We start from the raw sequence: 15157 nt of genomic DNA on the forward strand, positions 1-15157 counted from the left end.
GCCGAGAAAAGTCTTGTTACCTGGAACCGGAGTATGAGTGCCTTTTTACCTTTCCTCCCCGGCAACGGCGCCGAGAAAAGTACTTGATGTCTACGGGAGCTTCTATTCTTGTAGACGGTGTTGGACCTCCAAGAGCGAGAGGTTTGTAGAACAGCAGCAAGTTTCCCTTAAGTGGATTACCCAAGGTTTATCGAACTCGGGGAGGAAGAGGTCAAAGATATCCCTCTCATGCAACCCTGCAACCACAAAGCAAGAAGTCTCTTGTGTTCCCAACACACCTAATAGGTGCACTAGTTCGGCGAAGAGATAGTGAAATACGGGTGGTATGAATAAGTAGTAGCAACGGCACCGAGAAAAGTGCTTTGCCCGGGACGATAAACAAGCGGTAGTAACGCAGCGGTAGTAACGCGATAGTAGTAACACGAGTAAAACGAGTAAACAAGCAGCGATAGCGATATTTAGGAACAAGGCCTAGGGATTAGACTTTCACTAGTGGACACTCTCAACGTTGATCACATAACAGAATAGATAAATGCATACTCTACACTCTTGTTGGATGATGAACACATTGCGTAGGATTACACGAACCCTCAATGCCGGAGTTAACAAGCTCCACAATAATGCTCATATTTTAGTAACCTTTAGTGTAAGATAGATCAAAAGACTAAACCAAGTACTAGCATAGCATGCACACTGTCACCTTCATGCATTTGTAGGAGGAATAGATCACATCAATATTATCATAGCAATAGTTAACTTCGCAATCTACAAGAGATCATGATCATAGCATAAACCAAGTACTAACACGGTGCACACACTGTCACCTTTGCACACGTGCAGGAGGAATAAAACTACTTTAATAACATTGCTAGAGTAGCACATAGATAAATTGTGATACAAACACATTGCAATCATAAAGAGATATAAATAAGCACCTCACTATGCCATTCAACGAGTGAATAAGTATTCTGTGAAATATAGCCTAAGAGACCCACACGGTGCACACACTATCACCTTTACACATGTGGGACAAGGAGTCTCCGGAGATCACATAAGTAAAACTCACTTGACTAGCATAATGACATCTAGATTACAAGCATCATCATATGAATCTCAATCATGTAAGGCAGCTCATGAGATTATTGTATTGAAGCACATAGGAGAGAGATGAACCACATAGCTACCGGTACAGCCCCGAGCCTCGATGGAGAACTACTCCCTCCTCATGGGAGCAACAGCGGTGATGAAGATGGCGGTGGAGATGGCAGCGGTGTCGATGGAGAAGCCTTCGGGGGCACTTCCCCGCTCCGGCGGGGTGCCGGAACGGAGACTCCTGTCCCCCGGATCTTGGCTTCGCGATGGCGGCGGCTGCGGAAGGTTTTCCGTATCGTGGTTCTTCGCATCGGGGTTTTCGCGACGGAGGCTTTATATAGGCGAAGAGGCGGCGCGAGGAGGGTCGAAGGGGTGGCCACACCATATGGCGGCGCGGCCGGGGCCTGGGCCGCGCCGGCCTATGGTCCGGGGGCCCGATGCCCCCCTACGGTCCTTCCCGGGTGTTCTGGATGCTTCCGGTGAAAATAGGAACCTGGGTCTTGATTTCGTCCGATTCCGAGAATATTTCGTTACTAGGATTTACTGAAACCAAAAACAGCGAGAAAACGAGGAGCGGCACTTCGGCATCTTGTTAATAGGTTAGTTCCAGAAAATGCACGAATATGACATAAAGTGTGCATAAAACATGTAGGTATCATCAATAATATGGCATAGAACATAAGAAATTATCGATACGTCAGAGACGTATCAGCTAACACTGTGGAATTGATCCTTGGCTGTGATGAGGCGTTCTTCGGTAGGACTATTTCAGGCGCTCTTCGATTGAGCTGTGATGGGTCGTCCCCCAGCTCTGGAAGGAAGAGGCGAGCGACGGACAAGATCCCTTCCCCTCGAATCGGCGGACGATGCACGACGTTAGGAGGGAGACAAGACGAGTGTGTGTGTGCAGCTCCCGGAGTCTATGGTCTGGGGTGGCGCCGGGGCGGCACGGGAGAAGGCGCACGCAAGGAGAGGCTCCAGTAAATCGACGACGTGCGGTGGAGGACGCTGACAGTCGCTGGTGAAATGCGAGGTTCAAGGCGGCGCTAGGAAGTGGAGGAGTGATGTGGTGGTGGACGGTGATTAGGGGATAAGGAGGTCGGGCCAATTGTCACCCCACGTGATCCACAAGACAACAGCCAGAAAAAGCATCCACGCCGTGTGGTCGTCGTGAGGCAGAAAACGAATCTCCACGTTGATAGAACGATGGATTGGCTATGCTCACCTATCTCTCTGATCACCAAATTCGCTCTCCACATCACTGTGGGAGAGATTATTTCTCGGCATGTATTCATGTATCCATGACCATTATATGGATATCAAGCTCCGTCTTCATAAATATTCTTCAATGCACGCCTCCGTCTTCGTTCATTTTCTTCATTGCACGCCACCGTCTTCATATTGTTGATGTCTTGAAGATGCACATGACAACTCACTCCGTCTTCTTCTCCAAGACATACTTATTACTTGATCTTCTTAATTTTCTTCTTCTTACAATCTTGAAACCAACGTATGGGAACAAAACCTATAAGAGAAACTCAATGTAAACTTTAGTCCATAAAGATTATCATTAATTACCGAAATCACACATAGGAGCTCCATGTTCTTGGAGGGTTATTCTGGAAGTTAGGTACATGGTACCGAGTACTTCTATATGAAGCTACATAGCCCATTTTGTTTGGGTATCCCGAATTCACAAGGTAGTACTTTCCTACATGAAATTGATATTAGCAACTATTTGGATATGAGGCAATTTTAACCACGAAGCCGTCTAGAAGCTCCACGATCCCCACGTCAAGGCCGACCGCGCCATATCACTCCTCATCACCAACGCCGGCAAAGGTGATCGCCCGAACCACAGTCATTGGCGTTATCAACATCTCCTCTATGTAAGGTTTCCGTTTTGCAACTCACGGGCTATGGCAGGATCGGACCGAACATGTGTTTCGTTGCCCCAAAACATGTCTATCGTTGCCGTCGGATTTGTCTTTCATTGCCGTCGGGCTATCCTGTGGGGAAAACACATGCCTCCGTCCACCACATCACTATCCACAACCACCATACAATGTTTTCATACATATACATGACTTACATGTATGGATCCGTACACATGTGTTGGGCCGTATGGTTTTTACCAGGCTAACATTTTAATTAATCATTTGCTAATTATTTTTAAACGATAATCATACTCCAAATTGCGAAGTGGTGTCGAGCGATCACATCCATCCTTGTGCTTAAATTTGGCTGAGTTTGAGGAGAGAGGGTTGTACCAGAGCAAACTTACTGAAGGTGTTGTCTCTAAATCTGGTTTTCATACCCCCCCCCCCCCAATGTTCGTCCCAAGCTTCATAAAACTGAAAGGGTTCGAAATGCCGTATAAGTTGTTACTCGTTACTCAAATAGATGAAGCTTAAACGATTTGAAGATGGAAGAAACTTAAAGTATATTTTGTGTTTCAACAACTCTCTAGACTGAAGATAAACTTTCGCAAGAGTGAGGTTAGTTGCTTTGGTCATGCTAAAACCATTTGTGCTCATTATGAGGATATATTTACTCGCAAATCTTGCAAGACACGTTTGACTTATGTAGGTATTGCTGCGGGTTCTGTAAGGATTTTAAGTAATGTATGGAAACCAGCTGAAATAGAATGGAAAAGAAACTTGAGTGTTGGAAAGGAAAACTTCTACCCATTGACGTTTAGAGAATGAACAAGGAACCTAGTAAACTATATTGCCGAGAAAATACCTATATAATCAAACTGTAACAACAGCTGAGAAGAAGACTGGCAATCCCAGTTCTGGAATGGTTTGATGGATATCAAGAAAATCTCGTACACATTTTGTAGAAGAATTTTTTTTTACTCACATTTGTAGAAGAAAAATTGGAAATGTGAAAAGTACTAGGTTTTAGGAAGATAGATGGCATGAAAATAATTCTTTTGCTAGAAAATCCCTAGAGTTTCCTGACTCTAGCTATTTAACAAGACTCTACTCATGAGCCTTTTTATTTCTTATTTTTGAGCACGGGAAAAGGAGAATGTCACATCAGACCTTGCAGAGTACTATGTATACTAGGTTACCAAAAAAATGACAAAATTGTGAATTTGAGAATGGTGAACGGTACATATTTTTAAAACTCTAAAGTTTGTCAGATTTTGTCATAATACCAAGAATTTTGCATATCTATAGAGTACAACATTGAATTCCTACTAAGAATTTACTGAAACTATTATTGCCGATTTTTTCAAGCTAAAGGGTTTCATGGAGTTATGAGCCACTTGTCCAGACTCGGCTCTGGAATATGTTAGCTCGTGTCTGAATCTTTATTTTTCTGATGTGTGAACTTCTAAATGTGGTTCCATTAGTAATAATAAAATAAAATTGGGAAAATTATTTTTCCCTTTAACATTATTTTTTTAGGGAATCCATTTAACAATAGGTGTGCTTACTTTGTGGGCCTTTTTTGAGGGGCGTACTTTGTGGGAGTGGCACGACCCGATTTGGAAATGCAAGGCTCCTCTCAAATTCAAACTATTTGCGTGGAAAGTGGCGTGGAACCTTGCTGGACGGGAGAACGAAGGCTTTGTCATGGCTTGACTAACCATGATTTTTGCACCTTCTGCTTGCAACACTCAGAGACTATTGACCATCTTCTCCTCCAGTATCCTTTCTCCCGAATCATCTGGTTCGAAGTCCCAAAGGGCTTGGACCGCACCTCGAGTGGTGGCCGTGTGTGCTTGAGTGCTGGCCGGCCAAGCTAAAGCCTCAAGCGCGATCCCTCTTCTTGTTGGTTCTTAGTGTTAAGCTTCATGCACTAGCCACTTGAACCAAAAGTCTGAACTGATGGAAAGGGCTAGACAATCTACTTGTACACTTCACAACACCCCCACTCGCGTGTGACGGGAGAAGAAAAAGTCAACACGTGAAAGAAGAAGAGCACACCGAAACAGCGGTGGCTAAAGAGGGGGGCAACAGCAATTTTTAGGCTTAATTGCGAAAACCATGTGAAAGCCAGGATTTGAACTCGAGACCTGGGGCTCTGATACCATGTTAAGCTTCATGCACTAGCCACTTGAACCAAAAGTCCGAACTGATGGAAAGGGCTAGACAATCTACTTGTACACTTCACAACACTTAGGTCGATTTGGATTGAGAGAAACAATAGGATCTTCAAGAACAAATCTAGGTCGGAAGCCCTTCTTCTCGACGCGATTGTCGAGGAAGCGGATAGGTGGAAACTTGTGGGGTTTTTGTGAGGAGTCTATTTTTCTTCTTTGGCCTTGGCCACGTGTGTTGTAAGTGTGAAGTTTGTATTTGGTTCTTCCTCTATCTATAAAAAAAGGCGTGTTCTGGCGCGTTTTAAAAAAAAAATAGGTGTGCGACCACAGCTTATCGACCAACGCGATAGTATAACGGAATGCTCAATCGGCCCACGTCAGCCGAATTCAACCATAAGCCCAACTACTCCACGGACGGCACTCCATGTGGCCGGTTTGCCTTCGCTGCGAAGGAGGGTCTGTTTCGGGACTGCCCTGACGGGTGTGGAGCCCTCCTAGACCCGAAGCAAGGAAAGGAATTAACGTCGCTTTTAACTTGTTACTGAATCCGGCTGTCCTGGACTAGTTAATGATTTGGTTCCATCGCTGGCCGGCGTTCCACTCCAAGACGATCATTCCAATGTCGCCCTCACCGCATACGTTTTCTTGATCTCTTCTTCCTCTGGCTCTCTCTCCCTCTGATCTCTTCTTCTGGGTCTCACTCTCCACGCGAAGTCAAGATGAACAATCTTCTGACGGTAATGTTATTTTCAGTCTACAAGATCATTTCTGTTGAGATGATGCGGTTCCTTTTCTTTCTTGCGATTCGTTTTCTCTCTGCCAGCGGCAGTAAAAATCAGCAAACAAAAAAGTACTGTACATATAGTTCGCGTGAACTGCTTTACACTTCGTTTTACTTTTCTCCTAGTGTCATCGTAGGTCGGTAATTGCTAATTAGGAGCGCCTGCAAAACCCTGGATTGATTTCTGATAAGTCAAATGTGAGACCTCATATTGTCTTGCGTTTAATCCTTTTTATTGAAATTTGCAGTAAAATGAGTCAAACCTGCAATTACTGTATGATTCTTTTTTCAGGGAAGCAGATACTGTATGATCGTTGTTGATATCGTTGTTGACGCTTTTCCATCAATCAAATTGTAGGATTCTTTTGAAATGGACGAGAAACCTCCCAAGGAGAGGGACATCGAGATGGGGCGTCGGGACTCCAAGAACAGATCAGATTATGGACTCGAGGACTTCTTCGAGGAGGTCTGTATGTTATCTAGTCCTCCTTGAACACCAAATTGTTTGCGATGTAATTTTTATTTCAACCACAATTGCGTAGCCACAGAGGAATTGGTGTTTAAGTGTTATTATCTGTAGAAAATCCTCGCCCTATTGTTCTTAAAGTAAGGTGTCTTGATCTAGGTCAAGGAGATCGAGATGCTGCTGGAGAAGATGTCCAACATAGTCAAGAAACTTCAGGTATATTTTGTTTCTAGAAATGCTAAGTCCCCATGACTACTTCTACATCACCTTGGCCTGTAACTTGAACTATTGGAGTAAATTCTTTCTTTTGATTCACTATAGGAAGCAAATGAGGAGTCAAAATCAGTGACTAAAGCCTCCGCAATGAAATGTGCGAATTCCACTCATTGACTAGTATTTCTCTTTTTGGCAAAAGATACTTGCATTTCTAAATGGTAAAATCTAATCACAAAATTCGTATGACACATGTTCCAGCAATCAAGGGGCGGATGGAGAAAGACATTGACGAAGTGGGGAAGATTGCACGTAACATAAAAGTGAAGTTAGAGCAAATGGACAGAAATGTACTGACTGATATTAACCTTTCAGCATATGAATTCACCTGATGATGTTCAGCGCTTACTCTCCTTTCCTGTTTGCAGAATCTTGCTAACAGAAAGAAGCCAGGTTGTGGGAAAGGCACAAGTGTAGATCGATCGAGGATGTCTATGACCATGTAAGATATCTGTCACTTTCTTGAGTAAATTTAATAATCGACAGCACACTAGTACATAGTACAAGTGCTTGGTGCTAGGATATAATCATACAAGACGATTACAACTTGCTAGAAAACATAACAGCATTTTTGTTATCTCTAGAAACACTGATACTTACAAGGCTACAATCTAGATCCAACTAGGTTTTCGATTGATCCATCAATCACCGCAAAGAAAAAATCAAACAAGCAGTCTACATCTTCTGGGATGGCTGACCTATTACCAGTCTAACCAGTAATTCCTGAAATAACTTTAATGTTAAAAAGAACGAATATTTATAAAAAAAATATAAATATAAATTAAAGTTATTTTTATTTTTATTTGGGCATTTATTTTTAGGTATAATGTTGTTAATCTTAAAAAAGTAATAAACATGAAATTATAACCACAAGAACTTTTTAGCTTACTAGCAATAGTATATGAATTGTGCCTCTCAGTGTAGAGTATGCATTTTTGTTTGGTGCCCAAATTGGGGCATATGGTATTTCGCCTCTTGCGTAGTTGGTTGTACAAATTCTGGTTATTCCATTCATCGTTTGTGCAAAAATTTGGACAAAATGGGAATCTCTAGCAAATTTATTGCCAAGCCAGTCGTTGGCAAATATTCGTACGGCTTCTACGGTGAACTAAACATACCCATAATGCCACCCGATTTAGAACTATGGATTAAAAAAATTATTGCAAACATTGGAATTTTTTTAAATATCTAAAAGTGATTAGAGAACACTAATATTTTAAATAGAACCGTAACATTTTATTACAATACATTGTAAAATGAAACAAACAAAGTCAGCAATCATAGTTCATTTCTAAAAATGATCAATACTTCAAAAGAAGGTTGTAGGTGATAATTATTACGGTGTTATTAAAACATTAAACATGAGATCAAATTGTTTAAGACATATTGATAGTCAACTTTAACCACTATGTTAGATAGGTGGCTAAGACTAATTACCAGCAAACCCTATTTCATACCTTTTTTTTATATTGGAATGGATATATTTAGTATTTTTTGATTTGAAATGTTCTAGCGACATGCATACTTATCTCAACATTATCAAGGGCGCTGAAAACCTTCTGATATCAGGCACATTCAAAATTGATTGGGATATAATTTAACAAAAGCTAACATAGGCTAAATATAGCCTGCACGATCGTAAAAATCCCTTGAATAAGATAACAAAGAATCCAAGACATATGGTATCCTGCTGTGAGGGTGGTCTTCAGAATCCAAAAGAGGATTAGGGGAAGTTTAATCTTTATTCAGAACCATTGGATGGAGAATTATGAAATTGATTAAACAATTTGCGCTTCTTAGATTTAAACTAACCTGTTCCAGCAAAAAAGTATGAACTTTGACTAGTTTTTGCTTACTGCAGTGCACTTAAGAAGAAACTCAAAGAAAGGATGAACGATTTCCAGGTTAGATTATCTAAATCACTTCCCATCTTTTGTGCCAAAAAAAATTATGGTCTTCCGGTATACTGGTATACTAATCCATGTTCATTATAGAATCTAAGGCAAACAATTCAACAAGAATACCGAGAAGTTGTTGAGAGAAGGATATTCACAGGTCTTTTTTAAAATTATGGCTTCATTCTCTTTCTGATTTCTAGTTTCAAATTTGATTGTCTTTGCACCCTTTCATGGCAAAACTGAATCTTAAAATTGCAGTCACTGGGACAAAGCCTTCTGATGAGGTGAGAATGCTAGTTCTACTACATTTGGTACATGGAAATGCATTGCATTTCTGATTTTAGTGTGGCACAAAACATGACTAGGTGATTGACAACCTGATTGAGACCGGTAGCAGCGAGCAGATCTTCGAGAAAGCAATTCAAGGAATTGGTAGAGGACAGGTCAATTAACGTTTATTATTTCGCTAACTATATATGTGCCTTCCTCATCTCATATTATTGAGTCTGTCGATTCTTACTTTATGTTTTACAAATTGTCCTCGGCGGGTAGATTCTGGCCACGGTTGAAGAAATTCAGGAACGGCATGATGTGGTCATGGATATTGAGAAAAAGCTTATAGAATTGCAACAGGTAGTTCCTTTTTTTTTTGCAAGAGTGCTTCTTTTGGCTTTCTGTTTTCTCACTTTGTACTGACATGGTAAAAAAATTCAAATGATTCTTCCATTATAGATCAAAGATTGTAAAAGTATTTAGGGCTACTTCATATACTTATAACTGAGCACATATAGTTATTACTAGACTCAGGTTGTATTTGGCATTATGGTGGATTATGACAATCCTGTTGGACTAATCATATTTTGAATATTTTTGCCAGAATTTAATTATTTCCACTCCTAATTTCTCACGGTAGACTATCAAGTAAATACATACATCACAGGAGCACAGTTTGGCAACCACAAACTACCATGTCTGAAAACCCAAATCGACGCTTGCTTTAGTGATGGTATCCGTCTTTTCTCTCAGATATTTTTAGACATGGCAGCCCTCGTCGACGCACAAGGAGAGATATTGGACAACATAGAGAGCCAGGTCCGTTACTTCTTTTTTTTTTGCTTGCCAATCTTACCTACTAGGAATTTTTTGTAAGTTGAACAGTGTGTCAGGAAAGTTTACCAGTCATGCTTGCTGTTGCATTTCAAACTTCAGGTTCAGAATGCTGTAAACCATGTGCAAACTGGTACTGAAGCCCTGCGTAGCGCCAAGAGCATGCAGAAGAAGTCGAGGAAGTGTATGATGATTGCTATTATCCTTCTTCTCGTCATTGCAGGGATCATCGTGCTTTCAGTTCTAAAGCCTTGGGCCAAGTAAGAAGATATACCCTCTTTGCGGGATGTATGTCGCAAACATATTCTTCATCAACTTCCTTAAAACAAATTCAGCGAGCCTTTCTGATATGCTTTATTTGTGGACGGTTCGATTATTCATGTACTAGCTAGTTGCAGTGATATGTAAGATAAAGTTTTAAGTCTAAAGTGGAACCAAGAAACAGTTCCTATCTTGATAAGAGAATCACGAAACAAATGAACACTTATTAATGGAAGATAAAGTTGCATGCTTGTTGAGTTTACATGCATATGTAAGAGTACTCAACAGCAATTAATGTATGTATACAACTCATTGATGATTTTAAAGACATCAATATAGTTTAGGTACCCCAATTTCAGATTTCCAATTGGAGCCTGACACAATTGATAGGAGTATGTAATGTAGCTAGACAATGGTTAAACCAACCACCGATGCCAATAATAGTAGTAGATTGATCTGTGAATTTTTCTAATTCCGGGAGCTGATGTGATCTGATGCACTTTTATTATATTCTGTAGAGATTTCTTTCTTCTTAGGAATTGTTATTCTTTTCCACTGCTCATCACATCCTGGACTTGGCTCCCGGCTTAGTCCAGAACTGGTCTTCAGTAACTCCTGCAAGCACATCAGACATTTGCTTAGAGAGCTAGAAGAAGTACAAGAAGAAATATAAAACATGCATGACCAAGATAATTCTGAAAAAGAACATGTGCAAATAAGATTATGTCCGCAGCTAGCATAGGATTAGGGACTTGCCTTTGCCCATGGCTGCGGTGGAGGAGATGCCGCCCTGCACGGTCTTGAGCACCCTGTCATAGTAGTTTGCTCCCGACCACTTCTGATGCTCCAGCGTCTCCACCCCGTTGTTCCTCTCCTCCCTCTGGATCCTCTCCACGTAGGCCAGCATGCCGCGCCGGGCGAAGTCCCGCGCGAAGGTGTCGGTGACGAGCGCGTCGGCGTGGAACCCGGCGAGCGTGATGAACTGCCACACGTAGCCGAGCTTCGCGACGTGCGGGATGAAGGCGGCCATGCCGGCGTCCGTCATGCCGGACGCGTCCCAGTTGAAGGACGGCGAGAGGTTGTAAGCGAGCATCGTCCCCGGGAACGCCGCCTTCACGCCCTGCGCGAAGGCCGTGCACTCAGCGATGTTGGGGCTCGACGTCTCCATCCACAGCATGTCGGCGTGCGGCGCGAAGGCGCGCCCGCGGACCACGGCCGCCGCCACGGAGCCCTGGAAGCGGTAGAACCCTTCCCTGGTTCGCGGCAGGTCCCAGTCCCAGAACACGGACGCCACGCCCAGGCTCGCGGCCACCTCGCGCGCTTGATCGTTGGATAGGCACTTGTCGTAGCTGGTGGCGTTGCTCCACTCCTGGAGCTTGCGCTGCTTGTCCTGGTCGTTGGCGCTGAGGCTGGCGATGGCGTCCTTGACGCAGTCGGAGAATGTCTTGAGCTGCGCCGAGGCGGTCCACTCGTCCTCGATGGCCTGGAGCTCTCTGCCGTTCTTGCCGGCCGCCATGGCGTCGGAGAGCACGGCGGTGAGGCTCCTGTTCTTGAGACGCGGGTTGGTGGCGCCGAGGATGAACTGGTGGTCGCGCGCGTCGATGTTGGTCTGGATCAGCGTGGCGGCGACGGCGTCGGTGCGCGCAACGAGGACGGTCTCGACGCCCATGACGTCGAACTGGAGCCGTGCGGCGACGAGGCGGTTCACGTGCTCCGAGACGGCGACGAGCACCTTGCCGGCCATGTGGCCGCACTTCTTGGTCACGGAGGACTGGTCCTCCAGGTGGACGCCCGCGGCGCCGCGCTCGACGAAGAGCTTGCAGAGCTTGACGGTGGCCGTGGCGCCCCCGAAGCCGGTGTCGCCGTCGGCGATGATGGGCTTGAGGAAGTCGACGAAGGGCACGTTCGCGCGCTCGGCGCGGGGAAGTGACATGCGCGCCTCCTGCTGCTTCCGGTCGTGGTACTGCTGCGCGAAGAAGAGGTGCTCGACCTTGTTGGGCACCGTGTCGTAGGGGTAGTCGGCGAGGTCCGGCCCCGGCTCATTGGTGGAGGTGTGCGTGGACGAACACTGCCACCCGGAGACGTAGATGGTGTCCAGATGCTTGGCCATCATCGTCACCTGCACGCACGGACAAATTAGGCAAGACGTATATGTCGAACGAAACGAATCGCCGCTTTGACCGGCATGACCTCGCCGCGCCGCCGAGGTAACGAATTGCTTGCATTGGGTACCTGGACGGGATCGAGAGCTCCGAAGGTGCGTGACGCCGTGCCGGCTGTCTGGTGGGCCTTGAGCGTGCGCCAGAGCTTCTTGGCCATTTCACCGGAGGCGTAGCTCTGGCGGAGCGTGCCACGGAGGAGGACGACGTCGCGGGCGGTGTAGGCGCGCTTGGTCAGCCTGAACCTGTCCGTGTTCCACCATGCCCCCACCTCGGCCACCTCCGCCTCGAACCGCCCTTCCTCCTCCATGATCTGCACTCGGGTCCATCGTCAGATAAGAAAATTAACAACTACACATGACGCGCTCTCAATTTCGATCGCATCACTTCAAAATCGCATTGCATTCACAACAGAACAAACACTGACCAGAGACGGAACGGAGAGAGACGACGCCATGGCTCTTAACTCTTGAGCAGTGGGAGGACTATGCACTCGAGGAAGATGAATGCAGTTGAACTGCGTACGTGCATGCCCTTGCCTGGCTCCTTGGCCTCGGGATCCCATTGTATTTATAGGACAGGGCGACGTCGATCTACGGAGTAGAACTAGAAAGATAACAATGGATTCACTCGTGCAACTGTGTAACGTCCAGAGCTTGATCGCGTTCGTGTTGACGTTTCGATGCTTATCGTGAAAGTTGGCATGCTGCTGTGCAGCCATGCAGGCAGGTGATCGATATAGTTGCAACCGTGAGTTATGATTGCCACGTCGATGCTGGTTTTTGATCAGTTACGCGCCCCGACAAGATTTTATCCACGCGTATTTTGGACGGTTGCAGAGGTTAGAACTAGAAGCACATAAGCTGAGATCGGTTGCGTGCCTGCTCCTCGCATCATCTTTCTGAACGGAACTGTGACCGATGGCTGTAGCTTCAGGTAAGGTCGTGACTTCAGACTCTGCATTTACATCCAACGTACAAGTTCCCGCTGCTATGCAGTTATAGAATGTAAGTTCAGAAATGAAATGCTCGTTTGGAATACATATTTTAGCTCGTTTGAAAGGCTTTTTCTGATGAGTGGCATATTTTAATCCAAAGCTTTATCTCGGGAGGAAGTGTAGTCATTGAAATCAAAGATGGCATTGGTAAATACTTTCAGACTAAGAAGGGGCTTAGACAAGGTGACTCAGTATCGTCAATGTTATTAATATAGTGGTTGATATGCTCGCTGTTATTATTAAACGTGTTAAGTCTAACGGTCAATTGAAAGTGAGGTCCCAGTGTTGTTGATGGAGGATTATCCATTCTTCATTACACGGACGATACAATAATTTTTATGGACGTACAAGTTCCCGCTGCAAGCCTGCAATGCAGTTATATGAATCCGGTATCTAAAGGAGTTTCAACCCACTCACTCAAACAAACGGGTCTCGCACATATATTAGTCTGTCGGTCCAGGCACACCAACCACTATCCAAAGCAAAGGTTATAGAATGTTAAGTTAAGAAAATGAAATGCTTGTTTGGAATTACATACTTTAGCTCTTTTTTTTTTTTGTTATTGAGGCATCTATATACCTTAGGTGTGGCTTTAAACACATGCCCGCAAGAAATCTGTTAGCAGATTACTCTACTATAAGTGGTATTTAGACGGGATCCCACATCCATCAAAGAAGATTGGAAACCCATGCACAGCCTGTAACGAGTGAGTGAACTAGGGCAGACTAGACAATGATCAGGCTTCGAGATAATGTTAGGCCGTAAAATTGAACAACCAAGTATGCATTGCTCATGTAAAATAAAGGTGCATTGCTGAACATATCAAATCGAGATTCGGGAATCGGGAGGGAGAGGATTCAAAACACGAGTGCATCGATTTGACTCTCAAGTCCCAGAAGCACATTCTTTTACTACAAAATTTCAAAATGTTACTACCTCCGAACCATATTAAGTGGCGCTGATTTAGTACAACTCAAAGACACTTGTTATGGATTGGAGGGAGTATATAAAAGTTTCAAAATATCCATAAATGTGTGACTCAAGTAAGTTTGAATGAATTTAAATGTTTTTATCAAATTTGAAGTTGTGTGCATGAATTTGTGTCTGTGAATTTGCGATGTTACAAGGAATTATACATCATATTATCTTCAGTACATAATGTATGACAATGCATATTTCCTCGGTGCATAGACATAAATGATGGTAAACTAGAGCACCTTCTCCAGTTTGCCCTGACAAACCAGAATTCCAGTTAAGCATGACATCATCTTTGATTTACATCATCACCAAAATCACAATAACTACAAAACATCTAAACTAACAATAAAAAGGATCATCAGACTAATACCCCATATTAAACTTCATCATATTCTCAGTGAGTGCTTGGACCTGCGTTATCATCACCAAAGAGCATCAAGTGTGCACATATCTCCTAGTGCGTCTTCATCTAGCATGTCCCTCTCCCACTTCTTCACCATCTTCTACTTTGGTACCATTGTCCACACTCCTTGCACTCCCTCTTGCTATGGCTCTGCCTATCCCTCCTTAGCGGCCATACCTCCAACCGCATCTGCATCGGATGGCCATGGTTTCTTGAGTCGAGCGGTGGTGCATCGTAACCGATCTCATCTCCTTTTGACTCAAGCATAACTCATCCGAGCTCGAGCTTGAGTAGGAGCCGCCATGTCGGCTGCTGGTTCACAGTCGATGTCAAACATGTTCCCTTTATCAATCTTGAATCTGATAAGGATGGAAACATCGACGATGAATGGTATTAGATGCTTGTTGCTTTGGCTTGTTCCAAGGCCAACTTTCTCGTCATAAAGCGGAGCCAGACATGTCGCGGAGCAACATATTGTAGAAACTCTAGACGCTTATATGGTTGAAGCAGAAGCATCGGAGCAAGATAGAGCCGTGAAGTATGAAGAGGGCCTGCACATGGATTGAACCCATTTCTTTGGCACCGCAAGCCAAATCAAGCAGGGCAAGGCTTCAATGGAGGTGAATGACGATGGTGATGTGAACTAGGGACAATTGTAGAGGTAGTGAGAAATAATTGCAGTTGG

At 44.1% G+C, this 15157-nt stretch overlaps 2 protein-coding genes across 2 annotated transcripts; one reads left to right on the forward strand and one right to left on the reverse strand.

The window, feature by feature from the left end:
- Nucleotides 1–5815: 5815 nt before the first annotated feature.
- On the forward strand, nucleotides 5816–10160 carry LOC124678349 (syntaxin-132-like). Its single transcript, XM_047214252.1, has 13 exons — nucleotides 5816–5886; nucleotides 6289–6396; nucleotides 6556–6612; nucleotides 6718–6766; nucleotides 6871–6959; nucleotides 7038–7111; nucleotides 8531–8573; nucleotides 8664–8724; nucleotides 8826–8851; nucleotides 8933–9010; nucleotides 9120–9200; nucleotides 9594–9659; nucleotides 9777–10160. Exons 1-13 carry the CDS (start codon nucleotides 5869–5871, stop codon nucleotides 9936–9938), a joined length of 912 nt encoding a protein of 303 aa, XP_047070208.1. The 5' UTR covers nucleotides 5816–5868; the 3' UTR covers nucleotides 9939–10160.
- Nucleotides 10161–10334: 174 nt separating this feature from the next.
- Nucleotides 10335–12600, reverse strand: LOC124669303 (isocitrate lyase). The gene is made up of 4 exons (XM_047205939.1): nucleotides 12522–12600; nucleotides 12168–12407; nucleotides 10692–12054; nucleotides 10335–10550 (listed from the first exon to the last, which is right to left on the reverse strand). Exons 1-4 carry the CDS (start codon nucleotides 12549–12551, stop codon nucleotides 10498–10500), a joined length of 1686 nt encoding a protein of 561 aa, XP_047061895.1. The 5' UTR covers nucleotides 12552–12600; the 3' UTR covers nucleotides 10335–10497.
- Nucleotides 12601–15157: the final 2557 nt, after the last annotated feature.

The sequence above is a fragment of the Lolium rigidum genome, chromosome 7 (genome assembly GCF_022539505.1).
Source record: "Lolium rigidum isolate FL_2022 chromosome 7, APGP_CSIRO_Lrig_0.1, whole genome shotgun sequence".
NCBI classification, from domain to species: domain Eukaryota; kingdom Viridiplantae; phylum Streptophyta; class Magnoliopsida; order Poales; family Poaceae; genus Lolium; species Lolium rigidum.